The sequence below is a fragment of the Marmota monax genome, unplaced genomic scaffold (genome assembly GCF_021218885.2).
Source record: "Marmota monax isolate L192 unplaced genomic scaffold, Marmota_monax_Labrador192_F-V1.1 WCK01_AAM20220418_F8-fsc00054, whole genome shotgun sequence".
NCBI lineage: Eukaryota > Metazoa > Chordata > Mammalia > Rodentia > Sciuridae > Marmota > Marmota monax.
The window spans coordinates 10,957,186-10,975,269 of NW_026692145.1; the positions used below are offsets into that span (position 1 = coordinate 10,957,186).

Genomic DNA, 18,084 nt, shown 5'->3' on the forward strand with positions numbered 1-18,084 from the left:
TGACTATATCTGAACCTTGGCCTATAAAGGCTAGAACAAAATGCTAACATAGTTTCTAACTACTTAGGCTACATCCCTAGGACAACCCTAGAAGGACCCCTAAAGTGCCTGTCCTAGAAAACTCAAGGCTACCAAAAGAATTTACTGTTTGGTCCAGCTAACACTTGAATATAGGGCCACTGTGGCAGGGCAGGACCTGACTTCAAAGAGTGCCTGTTCACACCATTCGTGTCTTCATACATGTACTTGGGGTAATGATGTCCATCTCATTCCACCATCTTTTACACAACCAGAGATACAGAAAATTGTGCTCTATATGTGTAATATGAACTGTAATGCATTCTGATGTTATATATAACAAATAAAATAAAAAATAAAAAACTCACCCTCCCCCCCCCAAAAAAAAAACCAAAAAACAAAGAGTGCCGGTTAACACACCTAGACGAGTTTTACGTAGACCAGTCTCTTCTTCCTATTATTTCTTTTTTTTGTTTGTTTTGTTTTTTTTATTATTATTATTTTTTTAATTTTTTATTGTGGGTTGTTCAAAACATTACAAATTTCTTGACATATCATATTCCACACTTTGATTCAAGTGGGTTATGAACTCCCACCTTCACCCCATACACAGATTGCAGAATCACATCAGTTACACATCCATTGATTTACAAATTGCCATACTAGTGTCTGTTGTGCTCCGCTGCCTTTCCCATCATCCACCCTCCCCCCTCCCCTCCCCTCCTCTCTCTCTACCCCCTCCACTGTATAACCCTGAGGGTCTCCTTCCATTACCATGCAATTTCCCTTCTCCCTCCCTTTCCCTCCCACCACTCATCCCTGTTAAATGTTAATCTTCTTCTCCTGCTCTTCGTCCCTACTCTGATCTTAGTTACTCTCCTATATCAAAGAAGACATTTGGCATTTGTTTTTTAGGGATTGGCTAGCTTCACTTAGCATAATCTGCTCTAATGCCATCCATTTCCCTGTAAATTCTATGATTTTGTCATTTTTTAATGCAGAGTAATACTCCATTGTGTATAAATGCCACATTTTTTTTTATCCATTCGTCTATTGAAGGGCATCTAGGTTGGTTCCACAGTCTTGCTATTGTGAACTGTGCTGCTATGAACATCGATGTAGCAGTGTCCCTGTAGCATGCTCTTTTTAGGTCTTTAGGGAATAGACCAAGAAGGGGAATAGCTGGGTCAAATGGTGGCTCCATTCCCAGCTTTCCAAGAAATCTCCATACTGCTTTCCAAATTGGCTGCACCAATCTGCAGTCCCACCAGCAATGTACAAGTGTACCCTTTTCCCCACATCCTCGCCAGCACTTGTTGTTGTTTGACTTCCTAATGGCTGCCAATCTTACTGGAGTGAGATGGTATCTTAGGGTGGTTTTGATTTGCATTTCTCTGACAGCTAGAGATGTTGAGCATTTTTTCATGTACTTGTTGATTGACTGTATGTTCTTCCTATTATTTCTAAGTTTCCATTTCCTTAATTTTCCTGAGCCATTAATCTTTCTCCTATTTGCTCATTCTCCCCTCTAAATGTCCAGGCACTTCTGTACAAATTGAAGGTGAGTTCAGTTTATGATGAATTCTTTCCTTATTGTAATAGTATGCTACTGATTAAAATTTATCCTTAAATCTTTAGTATCCAGTTATGTTTATCTTTGCCATGGTTAGAGAATCTGATTAATCTGATTATTTGAGACTAGATAGAATATTCCCTGAAAACTTTCCACCATTTGTGAGCATCCCTCCTTACCTCCTAGATGCATAGTGCATTCTTGAGATGATCTTTTAAAACTCAACAGAGACAATGTCAGTCCTCTGAATGACTCTATGGCTTTGAGAAGGTAAATATGGCCACAAATGTCTACTGTACAATTTGTGACAACCTCAGTTTAGAGAAATCTCCAAACATCTCTGTTGCCTTTAATAACTCAGTATGGGTCTGTCATCCATGAGTTCATCTAAGCCTTTATGGGGGGGAGCTATTTATATTTTCAGTCTAATCCACCACTTGGTGTAATAAGTTCCATATGTTTCCTCCATTTTCTACCTGCTGTGAGAAATAGAGCTTCTTTTTCTGTCCTAAAATCACCTCTGTGGGCTAGATGTCTGTAAGACACACAAGTACACACTCTCTCAGACATACATGCATGTGATTTAGTAGGGAAAATGACCCCATTATTAATTGTTATCTTTGTTTACAAGGATATTAAAAATTCAAATGAAAGGGAGCTGAAGTAATGCAATCGAAAGCGCACACAGTGGCAGCTAATTACCCCAAGGAGAAGGATGTAAATCCTTGACAAAACGGAGGCCCATTGATATAGGAACCTGTGGAAATAAATGAGAGGCTTGCTATGGAATCAGTGCCTAGCCAAGCGCTGCCTGACTGCAGTGAAGTTGAAGCACCCTCTAAAAGTTCAGTGTGGCCCAGGAATATAACCTGTCAGCCTCCTCGCCTGACATGATCTTAATTAGCCTCTGTTCTACTGCAGAGAAAGCCCGCTGAGGCAGTTAGCGCCAGAGAATTAATCAGATCGTTTGTGGAGTCGACAAAGCAGGACAGCAGCCGACACTGGCAACTTATTGATTGGAAAGGATCCAGGAAGATGGGAAGTGAAGTAGTCTCTATTTTGTGCCCCTCCTGTTTTCCCCTGAATGAAGCTGCTCTGTAGACGCTTTGTGGGGGGCAAAGTGAGTTGTGCTCTACCTTAACCTCCTCCCCTCTGTTCTCCCTGGTCCATATTTTTTCTTCCTGGTCCCCATACATTGTTTAGTTAAATCATCATGTGTATCCATGCTGTTGTCAAAAGATGTGTTTGACTGCAAGGGAGAGTACTGTTGATTTTGTTGCAAATTGTACTTTTGCTACGGGATTAGTTGGGAAAATGGAATTTTGCCAGTATTTCCCTCCCTCCCTTTGTTTACTGCCTATTTTCAACAGCCCTGTAATTGCTTTCCATTTAGTAAAAGGAACATTGTTCCGTTTTTGGTTTTTCTTTTAATTGTATTTTTTGCCCTGAGCTCTGACGTTTGAGAGCATTGATGGGAATTACATGTTGTTTTGGTTCTAAGCTTGGCCTAAGCAATCAAGGCAAGGTCATTGTTAGGGGAGGCAGTTCTGTGTGTGTGTCGGGGGATTGGGGGGGCTGCTCAGAAACACTTAAATTTTCTTCCATGAAGCCTTCCCTGACTAGTCCAGCCTGTCATGAGCTCTCTCTTCTTTGGACTCTCACAGGCCTTCAAATCTGTACCATGCAATCTAGCTCTTGCCTTATGCTATTTCATACTAATTATGCTTTGTATGCATTAACCTTAACCCATCTTTCTGGCCATGGTACAAGTACTTCAGAGTCAAAGACTACCTGTTATTGAATGCAGCTGTTAATGCCAATGTAGGCACAGTAAATGACACTCAATGAATGCTAAATTGGTTTATTGATAGCCCCTTGAGGAGTTCAGGTAGCCATTCCCTTGTCCTGCTGCTTCCTTGGCCCTACAGATATTGTACATCAGATAATGCTTTACTAGGAGGGGGATACTGTCCTGTGCATTGTAGAATGTGTAGCAGCATTTCTGGCCTTTACCTGCTGTTAAAATGTCTAGACACTCCAAATGTCTCCTGGGGGGTACAAAATTACCCTCCCTGCCAGTGAGGGGTACTATTCTATAATTTAATAAAATAATAAGAGCTAAAATTCATTGAGCATGTTACTATGTTCACCTTGATGCTAAAGACTTTACATGTATTCTTTTGTTTAATTCCCACAACATCCATGCCTTTGCTTTAAATGTTGTCTAAAGGGCTTCAAGGGACAAACCTGAAAGTCACAGGTCTACATCATAGTCTGTCCCTTCCCCAAGGAATATGTAGAAGAACCTTTTCAAGGACCTCTCAGGCCCAAACTCAGAATTTATAGACTACTCTACCTAACCTTTAATGGTCTAAGGATTACTATTCATTGAAAACTAGATATTCAGCTTACTGGGGGTTAATTTCTCAAGGAAATTGATGAAAAGCAATGGAAGGTCAAAGCAAAAGCAACCCTGCCAGCTGTCACCTCCTTTTTTCAGAGATGTGAGTACTGTTCCAAAGAGCTAATGCATGGTAGGGGGGCTAGAGATCTATTTCTTTTGCTCATATGATGACATTTTAGCACAGGAAGCAGAATTTCTAGATAACCCACTGAAGTAACAGTCCCACCCCAAATCCTGACCAGCTGTCTTGCAAACAATGCAATGGGTCACAAGAGAGACAAGGTAAAAGAAGGTGGATAAGCCAGTGCAGATTTGTCCTTCTAAGGGGGAGGGGAGCGAATCAAAGCACATCTGACAGTAGCACCATCTCTGCATATGAAAGACAACCCAAGAGAGAAAATTTGACATTTTAGCTTAATGTGTCTTTGGAGAGGAATGTAGTTCTGGCTGTGAAGTCAATTCAACCTCAAATTCACTGCCACCAAGGAGTTAACGATGTATTAAAATTAGTCATGTCATTCGTTGGAGAAATATTCTACTTATGGAAAATACCTTTATAGGAAAACTGCCTTTCTGAGTCTGAGCTGGAAATATTACAGTAAACAGGATCTAATCACAGCGAAGCCTTTTTTCAGCTTTGCATGACAGCTGTAAAATATGACAGTATTTATTAATAGTCGCTGCAGTCTAATCTGCAGCAGTGGAGAGCTACAGCAAAATATGTTAAGCTAGTGAGAGAACAATTTCCACAGTAACTAATATTCAGCTTTTGAAAGGATAGTTTAATGTCTTGTGATATTTTTTTTCCCCTACTGATGGTCCAACCCTAGGAAAGAGCTAGTAAGCTAATAACCTTTGCAGAGAGGAAGTGTTTAAATGATAATTTATTTCAAGAGCTGACAACAAATTGCTCGGCACTTTCTCTTTTTATGCCCCAAAGCAGTCAAGGATGTGCAAATCGAAGTATTAAAAAATATGACAGCTTCAGTATTTTCATTTTCAATGAAACTCTCATTATAGACATATGTACAGTCTTTTATTCACAATCTAGTCCAAATAGTCATTCACTATTATTATTGTGCAGGCTCTCAAGATGCTCTCATAGTTGAAGACTCATCACAATAGGTTAGGCAGGCTGCTGAAACTACCCAATGTCTCAGGTACTGTCAACCCCGATTACTGCTGCTCAAATGGGGGAATTTAGTATCTGTCTCTCATAGGATAATGTACTCTCTGGACCTTCCTAATTTATTCAGATGTAAAAGTATCTTGAATTTCAATAAAACCTCTCCTGACTTCACTTTTCCCAGAAGGCAAATGGACATGACTAGAATTGGAGCCATCTGTTACCTTTGCACATCCTTTCATCAGTTCTTAAAGTGGAGGAGGGGGAAAAAATCCTCGCTAGTCATTTTCTTAAATGGAGATACTGGCTACTCCCAGTGCTTGGCCAGAACTTAAAAGAAGTTCGTGATAGTGACCCATCATTGGTCATTCCTTGAATTCTTCTCTAACCAGAAATAGCCCCTTAGAAATGAAGATTTGCAGGTCCATATATTTCTGTGCCTTGGAAACTGCCTCTGTCTTAGAGAGGAATATATGGGTTCCTTTTGCCTCAGAATCAGATCCTCACCCCAGCATTTCACTGTTGTGCACCATGAGCAAACATACCTTTTGTATGCATTGAGAACTCTGCCCTTCCTCTGCCTTTCACTTTGTAGCTCATCTGACCTTTAACTTGTATTTTTTGACCTCCTGCATACCTGTGTTCATTTGTGGACACCATGCTTTAAGAAGGAAATTGACAACTGGATTTCATTCATAGGAAAACAACCAAGAGGGTCTGAGTACCAGGTCTTCTGAAGAATGGCTGAAGGGATGATGAAGAGAAGAGGTAATAGGTGTTTTCAAGTGTTAAGAGTGTGGGAGGGGGCTGGGGTTGCGGCCCAGCGGTAGAGCGCTTACCTAGCATGTGCAAGGCTCTGGATTCGATCCTCAGCACCACATAAATAAAATAAAGGTATTGTGTCCAACTACAACTAAAAAAAAAAGAGTGTGGGAGGCAGTATAACAGCCAGTGAAGAGCACATGGCCTATGGAATGCTGCAAACTTAGGTGGAAATCTGGTTTCATTACTTTGCAGCCGTCACCCTAAGAGCTATCATTTAATGTTCTTAGGCCTTGGTTTCCTCAGTTGTAAAGATGCAGGGTATAAATGAGGATTGAATGTGATAATGTGCTAATCCATAAACTCAGGGCCTAGTGTGTAATAAGTGCTTAAGAAATGGCAGATGCTCTTATTAAAATAAGGTAATAAAATGATAAAATAACAGCGATTTGCTGATTTGTGCTATTCATTCGTATTAGGGTGTGTGTGTTTGTGAGGATAAAAAAGGGAGAAAAGGAGGACACAGAGGAGGTAAAGGAGGAGGAGGATGAGAGTGCAAGAGGAAGAGAGCAATCTTGTGCTTTATTTGGGAAAGTGGAATTGAACAGAAGGGATGAGACTAGGTTATGTAAGTGGTTGTGAATGATAATTTGCAGGAGGGTGTGCAGGTTTGAAGCCCTGCTTATTTCTCAGTAGGGTTCAAATCCTGCCAGTCTGAAAACACTGAGTCTTCTGAGGAAGGGCCCTTTCTCCTTGTCTTCTGGAATCTCTTCACTTACGTCTTTCAGTTCCTTCCAAAATTTTCCCACATTCCTAGCTAACAACTTTACTCTTTTCCCAAGGCACCTGCTCCTAATGAATGCAAATGTCATTGGTGGGTGTGGGAACAGCTGGTTTAAAATTATTTTTTTCCAGGTCCCTAAGATAAATCATTGTTTCTGCAACAGTATTGTCAGCTCCTCAAAGGCAGCACCTAATTCTGCTGCTTTTAAATCCCACGAGTGGGCTAGTATGAAATAGAACCAGGGAAAGCTTGTTGACTGATGGGATAATTGTTACAACTGCCCATGTTCCTGCCATAACCTTTGAGAGAAAATAGAAAGGTCTGTCAGAAGGCTGTTGATTTCCAGAGAGTTACTTGGGAACTGAGTAGGGAGTTTCAGGTTGAGAATGGAAGACAGCAGGAGTTTATTGAACACTGGCAAGAAGGTAGGGACTAGTTGCCTCAAAGGGCACCCAGAGCTATTATCTCATTATCTAAGCTGAGAGTCACAGCTGGGCCAGATTCTTTCATCTCTGTGGGCCGTGCCCATTGAAGGCAAGGAGAGTTGTCAGGTGCACGAAAGAGTCTGGCTGCAATTCTCAAGTATGTCGGGGTTGTGGGGGAAATGTTAGCACCATGCAGAAGTAGGTCATTTGCACCAAGAAGATAGGCCTAATAACCAGAAGAAGTGGTTGGTGCTAGGACTTTCTATAGGAAGGTGTTTGAACAAAGAGCCTCCCAAACTGCACTTGTAGTATATGGGATCTTGGAATTAAAGTTGACCTCATAGAAGTAGGAAGTAGGGTAGTGGTTACCAGACACTGGGGCAGGAAGTTTGGATAGAGGTCAATCAACGGATACACAGTTATGGTTAGATAGGAGGAATAACGTCTGATGTTATGTTGCATAAGAGAGTCACTATAGTTAAACAATAGTGTATTGTATATTTAAAAATAGCCAGAAGAGAGGTTTCTGACTACTCTCAACACAAAGAAATGACAAATGTATAAGGTGATGGATATGCTGATTTCCCTGATTTGATCATTATACAATGTACCCATGTATCAAAACATCACATTGAATCTTGCAAATATGTATGGTTATTTTGTGATGATAAAAAAATAAAAATAATAAAAAGAAAACTACATTTTGGATTAAGGTTCTATTTCTACAGCAGTCCCTTGCCTGAATATTTTTCTTCCATGGATGCAGTAACACGAGTCATTAGTAGCCATAATAAATTGGCATGAATAAATTGGTGAGCTGAGCTATTGTCACTGGCAGAGGAAGACTATTAATCAGTGGGAACAAAATGTAGGACAGGAAAGATTTTATGTAGGTATAGAGGCAGGTAGGGATAGAGATGTTGAGGTTTTGCTCATGTCAGGGAAAGCAAGCATAGACATATGCCATAGTGAGAGACACTGGGTAAACAAGGAATGGAGGGATCAATAAAGAGGAGATTGTACAGATAACACACTTAGTCAGCCCCATAATTTTTCCAAGACCTGACTTTTCATGTATATAACCAAGAGAATAATTTTTAACTTGGCATTCATGAACCAAGATGGTGTTTTAGTAATTAAATGAAGTGATGACCTCAAAACCCCAGACCAGGCCTTTCTCTGCAGACAGAAATCAAAGCAGAGCCAATGAGTCCCTGAAATCTATTTGGTGTTTCATAATTTCAGATAAAAATACCCAGTTTGTGCTACACATCTTGTAAATGACCTCAAATGTTTAACCCATTTCTCAGCTCCTCATTCATCCTTGCTCTTGGCACAGCAGAGTCACATCATTTGTACCTTTAGTTTATTTGAGTGTAATTGTAGGCACTCTCTTCTGTATTTTCCACTTCTCTTATGTAATTTGAAATATTCAAAAATTGTATTTTGATGCAGTAATTTTCCCCAAAGCTTTTATTACTGCAGTAATAGGTGATCATTTCAAAAAATAAGAAAATGTGAAACTATTACTTTACTGAACAGTCTAAAGACCTGTCTCAAATGGTTTACAAATTGGATATGCTCTTCCTTTCTTCCTTCTCCCTAATTTCATTTCTTCTCTCCTTCCCATCATCATCTTTCTTCCCTTCCTATCCTTTCTCCCTCCCATGCCCTTCTTTCCTGTTTTTTTCTCTCCTTCTTTTCTTTTTTCTTTCCAACATTAAAACCAGACATGGGTTTATTCTTGATGAATCAGTAATGGAGGCTGAAATCAGGTCTGTGCTATGTACTAGGGGAGGCATAAAGTATAAATCTAGGGGCTAGCCAGTTTTTTAAATTATCATACTGGAGAGAAGGGCTTGGGAAGGTGTAGAGAAGACCTGGTGAAATACTAATGGAAAGTGGTTAAGTGCTAAGGGAATGACATGGACAAAAGGGTTGTGTGGGTGTTTAGGGGTGGGCAAGATCGCTGCTTGTCGAAACTGGTTCTACTCTTCCTCAGCCACCTCAGTGTCTTATCCAGTCTCTCAAGCCAAAAGCTCAGTAGCCATCCATGAATCCTTCCTCCCCTTCACTTCCTGCAGTCTGACTTTATCCTCAAGTTCTGTTGCTTTTTGTCTCAAACAATATTTCTATTCCAATCCTCCAATTCCAGCCTAGTTTAAGCTGCCATCATTCTCACCTGGATGATCACAATGGTCTTTTAATTGTATTCTCTTCTTTTTCCACACTCCATTTTCTACAGAAGCTTAAATCAAGTCATGTGACTCTCTTGCTTGGAATACTTCAATGATTTCCTATTCTACTACGAAAAGAATCCATATTCCTATCACTGGTAAATTATCTTTCAGGGAACTTTCTTCCTACGCATTACTCTTTAGCAACATGTGTCTTCTTTCAGTTCCTCAAACATGCCATAGGGCCTTTGCATTTGCTGTTTTTTTTTTTAATAAGGAATGGAGAGATCAATAAAGAAGAGATTGTACAGAGGGGGCAGATAACATACTTAGTCAGCCCCATAATTTTTGAAAAATTGTGGATTAAGGTTCTATTTCTGCTTGAAACTCTTTCTCTCTGCTCACCACATGGTTGCCTCTTTCTAGTCTTTTAGTTCTTAGCTTAAAAGCTCCTATCTCAATTAGGCTGTAACTAAGCCTCCTTTTAAAATTAGGGCCCATCTATTGATATTATTTTTTCTTTGTTTCTGTCATAGCATCTTATCTAAATATGTTATTAATTCATTAGTTTACTTGATTTTGTCTATTTCCCTAATTAGAACATAAGCTTTATAACAGCAGGAACCAAATATATCATACTTATCATTATAACCCTAGCATCTACTGAATGAAAAAGTGAATGAACTAGTATGTACTTAAGTGGTCAGGAAAGGATACCTTGGAGAGGCAGAGTTTGAGGTGGGTTTTGAAAAATGAAAGGATGGGCGTGATTTTCATAATCAAAATGAAGGAAAAATTTCAGGTATTTGTAGAAGTGAACAACTAAAGCAGGCATGGTTCTGTTACATTTGCCCAATAGTGGAAAATGGAAAGTGCCTACAGTGGAAGTTTCTTACAAGGTAGCATAGGGAGAACAGGCTTGTTAGTTGATTGAGATATAATCATGTAGAGTCTTGAAAAAGAGACTGCTTTCTTTTTCCATTGTGGGCAACAGAAACCCATTAAAAATTTTGGGGCAGGTTACTGGTACCATGTTTTGAGAAGATTTTCCAAGAGGAAGATTAGTATAAAAGTTTATGAAGCTGGGTACAGTGATGTATACCTGTAATTGCAGCTCAGGAGGCTGAGGCAGGAGGATCACAAGTTTGAAGCCAGCCTCAGCAATTTAGCAAGACCCTGTCTCAAAAAAACATAAATAAATAAATAAATCTGAGGATGTAGTGTAGTGGTAGAGTATGCCTGGGTCAAATCCCCAGTACTACACATACACACGAAAATTGATGAGACCCTCATCATTATACAAAATACATGTATGATGATGTGAGGGGGAAGAAAAAAAAAGAGAGAGAAAGGTGTCATAGTAGATTGGGTAGAGAGAGGCGATGGGAGGGGAGGGAGGGGAGGGGAGGGGGTATAGGAAGGTCAGCATAATAAAATAGACACTAGGAGTGCTGTATGTATACACATGGATGTATAACCAATGTGATCCTGCAACCTGTACACGTGGAAAAATGAGAATTCATACCCCATTTGAATCAAATGTATAATATGTCAAGATCATTGTATTGCCATGAGCAACTAATAAAAAAAAAGAAAAAGAAAATTGATGAAAAGTACTTCTCAAAAACAGAGCACATTAGTTTCACTAGAGGCTACAGGGGAAAGAAATATGAAATAATATGGGTCAGAAATGTTTCTTTCTAACTTCTTTTTAATTTTTATAGAAATTTTTGTGGTTCTAGGGATGGACCCAGGGCCTCATGCATGCTAGGTAAGCACTCTACCACTGAGCTGTACCCTCAGTTCACAAGAAAGTTTTCTTTTGGCTCTGAGACCATAGAATTGTCCAAACTACTTAGTGAGAAAATTTTGGGAAAAGAGATGCAGGGATAAGAAATAGACATAGATGACATTTGCTTCCTTTTCTCTAATAGAGAACTAATGAAAAGAGATGGGTCACAGGAGACGAGGAGAGAATATATTAATTGAGTCTTCTGTTTGTGAATAAATGGGAATAACAGTATTGGTAGAAGGGATGTTTAGTTTTGAAAAGTTTCAGGAACTGATTTTCAAACCTCAGTTCTAAAAACTAGATTGCTATGCATTAGGTTGCATTATATACATTATATGGAAATAGGCTAATTTATTCTCAGTTCTTGAACAAAATGAAATGCATTAAAATTTAGCAAATTGTGAATTAGAACATTCAAAGTATTTTGGTACCCTAGTCAAACAAAGCTCTGGTTGAACACAGAGATCCTTCCTGACTCTGTCCTTTGTTCCTGTGCTCCCCTCCATCTCCATCTCCCTCCTTTCTTGCAATCTGCAACTTGCCTATCCCTCAAGGCTATCTCTAGCAAGCTTTCTCTGAAAACTCTTCTTTTGGAATGATAGCTTTTCTTAAGGCAATCAGAACAATTTGATATTATTCTGTATTGTTCAGGAACTTTTTCATGAATATTCTTTCCTATTCATTCCTATTGGAATCACAGTATATATACATCTGTCACAGGATTGGAGCAAACCACTGTGGGTTGGTTGATAACGGCTTGTAGAATTGATTGACTAACTGATAATATATATTTGGATTATAGCAAGATACAAAGTGCCCTGTGTCTGACATAATCTCTCAAAAATATCACAGAATCATAGAATACTACATTAAGAAGAGGACAACACCTTAGTGGAGGGGGAGAGATCAAGGCCAAGAGAGCTTCAGTGAGTTGGTCATGGTCAGAGAGTTAGTTGGTGGCAGATCTTGGATTAGAAATCTGGTCTCCTGCTCCAGGGTCTTGAAATGTGATAATATTTTGGAGGTGAGTACCATAGGAAAATACAGGGTTAATTATTTTATGATAGAATCTGATGATATGGTAAAATGAGAGTAAAGAGTACTCTGGGTTGCCAAGAGCAACATGGCCTTTCAAGTTAAGTTAGGAGAAGGACCTCCTCTCCAGGTACCCCTCTGGAAGACAGACCTTCCATTTGTCCCTTCCTTCCTTAAGAGTGAAAACCCTGAGCCAGAGAGAATCATTCTTACTCCGTAACCAGAGTTACAGGTAAATGACTAATTAAGGAACATTTTCTTCTGGAATGTCTTGGTGATGGTCCCTTTGTTTTACTCAGAAACCAACTCCTCAACATCAACTGGGTTTTGGAGACCATTTAGCTGAATTATGATGTGTGTGCTTTAGCTAATTAATACACCTTACTATATAGTGTTTAAGATTAGACTTAATTTCTGAAACTGTTTCAAAAGAATTTGTTCTCAATATATTCTATCACTATTAGAAAAACCATCTATTCTCAAAGACCAAGTTAGTCAGTGTCAACTTATTATTTCTATCAGGTAATGGTTGAGGCCCTGTAAGTTGAAGACCTAATGTGATCTGGTAGAATAAACCCTGGAAGCAGAAGACATTGTCACCAGTCCCATATCTATGGTGTAACTGCTGTGGGACAAAGCACATTTCCTTCTTTGCTTCAGTTATATCATCTATGAGGTGGATAATTATTGTCTCTGACAGGATTAATCTTCCAAAACTTTTCAGCTTAGGCCTTTCCATAGGCTGATCTGCTTTGTGCATTTTGGAACAGAAAAACATTTTTGAGTTGCCGGGCTCCTTTTCAACAACAGTGTTTCAACCAAGAGGGTATCCTGAATTGCATTAGTCATATACAGCATGAGGATATACATACAGCTTGAAAATTAGATTCTAAAACTACCATTACTTTAATTTTTGTCTTAATCATTAATTTCCTTTGAATATTAAATACAAAAAACTTAAAAAGAGTACTACATTTTATTTTTTGGGGGAAGAAAAAGGCAATGAGTTGGAAATGGAACACCACTATTACAAGAATAACCGATAAGGAAGCAGATGCCTCTTCTTACCTCTTTCTGTGTCGTAGAGGTACACAAACTTCTCCCATTTGTAGTGACCCAGGAGACTCAGAATAGCGCCCTTCAAGGCTGGGCGCATCTGGATGACAAACTGCACATCTGCATCAGTGGGAAAGCTAGGTGTGACAAAGGACGTGTGCAGGGCCCCACAGAACGAGGTCAGGGTGTTCATTGACATCTGGTCATAGAATCCAAAGATGGCATACACCCCTCTCGAGAACTGGGAGCAGACTGGAACGAGAAAAAGAAAAAGAAATTTCAATAGGCCCACTGTCCCTTGCTGCAATATACAGTTAAGCTCTAAATTACATGCTTCAGAAGAAAAGCAAAACATCAGAAAATTTCTAGAAGCCTTTGAAAGCCCAGTTACACAGCAGGAGAAGAGTAAGAAAGGCAAGAGTTTATATGAAATAGTTACATATTGTCTGTGTCTACTATGACCAGAGGAAACTAAAGAAATGTGGGAAGGAAAGAGATCAAGCTTTCTTGCCCTCTTTCAGCAACCCTCCCAGCTCAATTCTGAGGCATTTGGGGCTCTTGTATTTTCACCATAGCTGCCCAGGGACCTTTTAGTATAGCTATAACCCCATCAAGGTACAACTTCAAGGGGTCTTTCCACCCCTTCAGTGCTTTTTCTTTCATGTCACAATAAACTGATAATTTCGTCAAACTAATTGCTAATGACATGTAACTATGTTACACAATGCTTCAACAACGGCTTTTGTATGATTAAGACCCTTAGTGTAGGCTACTGATTTACAGGACTTAAGATTCTGGGCATGCTTGGGAATGACTGGTCTTTCAGTGCCTATTGAGTCACACAGGGTAGGTGGCTGCCTATTCTGCCCATGTACAATTGACAAAGTTCTATCTTGCATTGATTTTGTATATTCATTATCCTACATGTGAAAATTTCATGTCCCCCTCGTGGTTGCTGTCCATTTTCCTTCATTTCGAAGTGGGCCATGTCACTGCCTCTTCCCTCTTCTGGCCCAGATGAGCTTAAAAAATGTGAACCAATTTCAATATTAGCTTCAGGAGGACATAATTAGCAAAGCAAATCAGCTACAACAACACCGTGTGGTGCATTCCCAAACCAAGTGGAAATGATCTTTAGATTATCTGCACCACTGCTCCCTTCCATTCATGCGAAGCAGACATAACAGGCTTAATGTGGTGTGATTTAAGGGGTCCTACATGGTCTCCCTTTCTGCTAGGAAACCCTAAGTGCCAGTGTTAGGCTTGCTTCAGGTTTAGGGTGTTGAAAAAGAGTTTGTGGGTTGGGAGGAGGATTAAATAAAATATTTTAAGGCCATTATCGTGGTAAGATGAAATGCTCATTCAGATGCCAAGTTGAATGGGAAAGTGAAAAGATTAGTTTTGATGGAAATGAGTGGATTGGAGAACAGAATTGGATCCTCACTGGGAGGAGAAACAATAAAGGTACTGGGCACTAAAAAGAAGAACAGCATTAGATGTAGGATGAAGGTAAGTGGAAAACCAAATTAACTTATTTCTTGACCCTCTTGTGAGAAATATAGTTTTCAGTGTCTGTGGTATCTTATTTTTTTGCACATGCCATTTAAATCTGTTTATTAGGGCTGCTCTCTTTTATCAGCCCAACTCATTAGTCATTGGCTTGAGGGTACCATTTCAAAGATTATCAGCCACTCAGTCATCTCCAACATGGGAAACAGTAGCCTTCTACTTGAGGAATTCTAAGTGACCTCAAAACACATGCACAGAAAGGGTTTTTCTGTTAAAAGGAGAAAGCCAGCTAGAGAGTGAATCTAGGGTACCTCTTGGCAGGGGACACAGGGAGTACTCAAAAACCAAAAAGGATGCCTTTGGTTATTACCAAGGGAGACACTAAAGAAAAATCCCATTCTCAAATTAATCTTATAAATGGAAAGTTTTTGCAATACCAGTTCAAATCTTAGTACATATAATGTTCTGTGAAAGATTGTCCAATTTTATGCTAATATTTTTCTCCAAAATTGGTAATAAGTGTGATAACAGCCACTGATAATAATTACAGCCAATAATAGTGATAAACAGTACTTAGCTAGGCACTATGTTAAGTACTATACAAACAATGTTTTCACAAGCTACTAATACATTGCTACTATTACTATTTAATCTGAAAAAACATTCAGCATTTGTTTTTTGGGATTGGCTAACTTCACTTAGCATTATATTCTCCAACTCCATCCATTTACCTGCAAATGTCATGATTTTATTCTCTTTTATTGCTGAGTAATATTCCATTCTGTATATACACAACAATTTCTTTATCCATTCATCTACTGATGGGCATCTAGGTTGGTTCAATGGTATAGCTGTTGTGAATTGTGTTTTTAAAAAAGTTGTTAAAATAACTTTTGGACACAAAGTTTAACACAAAATTTCATAGATTAAAGTGCAATAAAATCCTGTAATAATTGCTTCTAAAAAATAATTCTGAGACTGAAAAATGTTCTAGCTATTAAGTGAAGGAGCCAGGATTTGAACCTGAGTCTGTCTGTCTTCAAAACGTACACTCCTTGGGACCCAAATCCAACAATGTCATTGAAGTGTAACTGTTGGCCCATATCATATAGGGTTTCCATATTAAGCAAATGAAAATATGACATGTTCAATTAATTCAAATTTCAGATATATAAGTTATTTGAGTATAAATATGTCTCAAATTCATACATTACAAATATTTGTTGATTATCTGAAATTCAAATTCAACTGACAATTCTGATTTTATTTGGTAGCCCTAGAAAAACAACCTGTTTTTACTAATGGTCATGGGACTAGATGGCTGAAACACAGAATCACGATCCTTCAATCAGAATGATTTAGTGAATAGCTGGTAATTCTCAGGTCCATATTGACTAGTAAGTAGGAGATGAAGATCCATAAACCCTATACAAATATAGACTTCTGGGAAGATGAAACATATTTTCAACAGCCAGACTAGATTATGGATAATAATTGAGGGGAAATTGGTTAATGGAAAAATATGGTATTATTCTTCTATTGTTTTTGAGTATTGGGGTATATAATTAATCATTACTTGTTTAAATGTGAAATGTTCATATTTTATTTATTAAATTTATTTATCTATTTATTTAGATAACAATGCTATAAACCCATCGTCCAACCCAAGAACTGTAACATTACCAACAACTTGTTTTTACTTCTATGTTTCTCCCTATTTTACCTCTTTCTTGACAACCCTCCTTCCATAACTGTTATCTTGGATTTCATATTTATCATTAATTTTAGTCATTTAAAAATATATAAAACACATATACCTAGACACTATTCTTTTATTTTTGTTTGTCTTAGGACTTCATAACAAGGGAATCAGATTTTATATGTAAAACTCAGACTTTAGTAAAATTTTATGAATCATCTCCAGAAAGGTGTACCCTTTGAAAATTTTAAGCCTATGTATGATGGTGAGCAGAATGAGACAAAGGAAGACATTATAGGAAGGAGTGGGAAGGAGGTGTGAGGGAACCAACTGAAAATCAAATATTCCAAACTAAACATATACCTTTGGTTGTGACTCAGGTGAGGACTAAAGAGTATTATAGATTAGTAGCAATCCTCAGGGAATAGTATACTACCATAGTCTAAAAAGCAGACACATGGTGGTAGAAATAAAAAAGAAGATTATTAAAAATAGAAGAAAAACCAGCAGAGTAGAGGAAGGGAAATAGGGAGAGGGAAAAGGGAGGGAAAGAGAATGCATCAGGGGCTGAAATGGAGCAAGTTATATTCCAAGCATGTATGATCATGTCAAAATGAATCCTACTGTTAGATATAACTGTAATGCACTAATAAAATCGTTTAAAAAGTGTTGAGAGAAAATCAGAAAACATTCTATTCTTTTTCATATCAAAGAGATAAAGCTGTCCTGGAAATACTAACCCTTGTGTAGAGTTATCCTTGCTCCATCTACTCCAACAATTATAGATAACATTAGAAGGGCCAGTGAGGAGTAGCTCAATGGAAAATAATAGTTACCATATGAGGACAAGATTAATAGTCTCTGAAAGAAGCTGGGGCATAGGGGACCCAAGAATGGCCTTTCAAAGAAGATTCTTGGGTCTATTCCTAGCTGCAGAAAGTAGGGCTGAATAAAACACTAATCTGACCCACAGGATAGGTTGTATGTTTTAAGGTCCTTAGAATGAGCTAGAAAGAAACTAAACATTTTTTTAATTCATTGATTTTTTTTCAAGCATAAAATTTAGTGATGGAATCCTTTCTACAAATGAAATTTTAGGTGGAAATGTCCAATATATAAAAAAGGCAAGTGGAGCTCCACTGATTGAAGAGAGTTCCACTGGTCTGTTGTTTCCCTATCATAAAGAAACTGACACAAAGAGGGCTGGGGTTGTGGCTCAGTGGTAGAGGGCTGTTCTAGCATGTGTGAGGCCCTGGGTTCGATACTCAGCACCACATGAAAAAATAAATAAATAGAATAAAGGTATTGTACAACTAAAAAATAATTTTAAAAAAAGAAACTGGCACAAAGAAAGGAAGTATCTTATACAAGGTCACACAATGAATTATGAACCAGTCTCTTAGAAATGCTTTATTGACATCTTATCACCATTACTCCTCCAGAGCTATCTAGGGCAGCATAGGCTGGGATTCCCTTGGCATAAAACTGACTTGCCCTCCATACTTAGCTCTCAGCCAAGGATTGATCCACCAGGGTTGTCCGATGACTTATCTGCTGACTGCTTCTCTCAGTTCCCTCCTGCCTCCAAAATCAACAATGAGAGCCAGTGGCAGACTGGTGATTTGGGGGAATTATGATTCTTTGGGAGGATACTTATTTTCTTTCTCTGAATTCTTATTGAACCAAAGTCTCCTTGGTGAATTGCTGATGGGAGAACTATTTAT

At 38.6% G+C, this 18,084-nt stretch overlaps 1 protein-coding gene across 7 annotated transcripts in view; it reads right to left on the reverse strand.

Moving 5' to 3' along the window:
• Gria3 (glutamate ionotropic receptor AMPA type subunit 3) overlaps positions 1-18,084 on the reverse strand; it is a 280,239-nt gene that overhangs the window by 197,741 nt on the left and 64,414 nt on the right. For all 7 annotated transcript variants that reach the window (XM_058571555.1, XM_058571572.1, XM_058571563.1 and 4 more), the window contains one exon: positions 13,165-13,404. In XM_058571555.1, the coding sequence (XP_058427538.1) occupies positions 13,165-13,404 (240 nt within the window). The remainder of the gene's footprint in view (positions 1-13,164; positions 13,405-18,084) is intronic.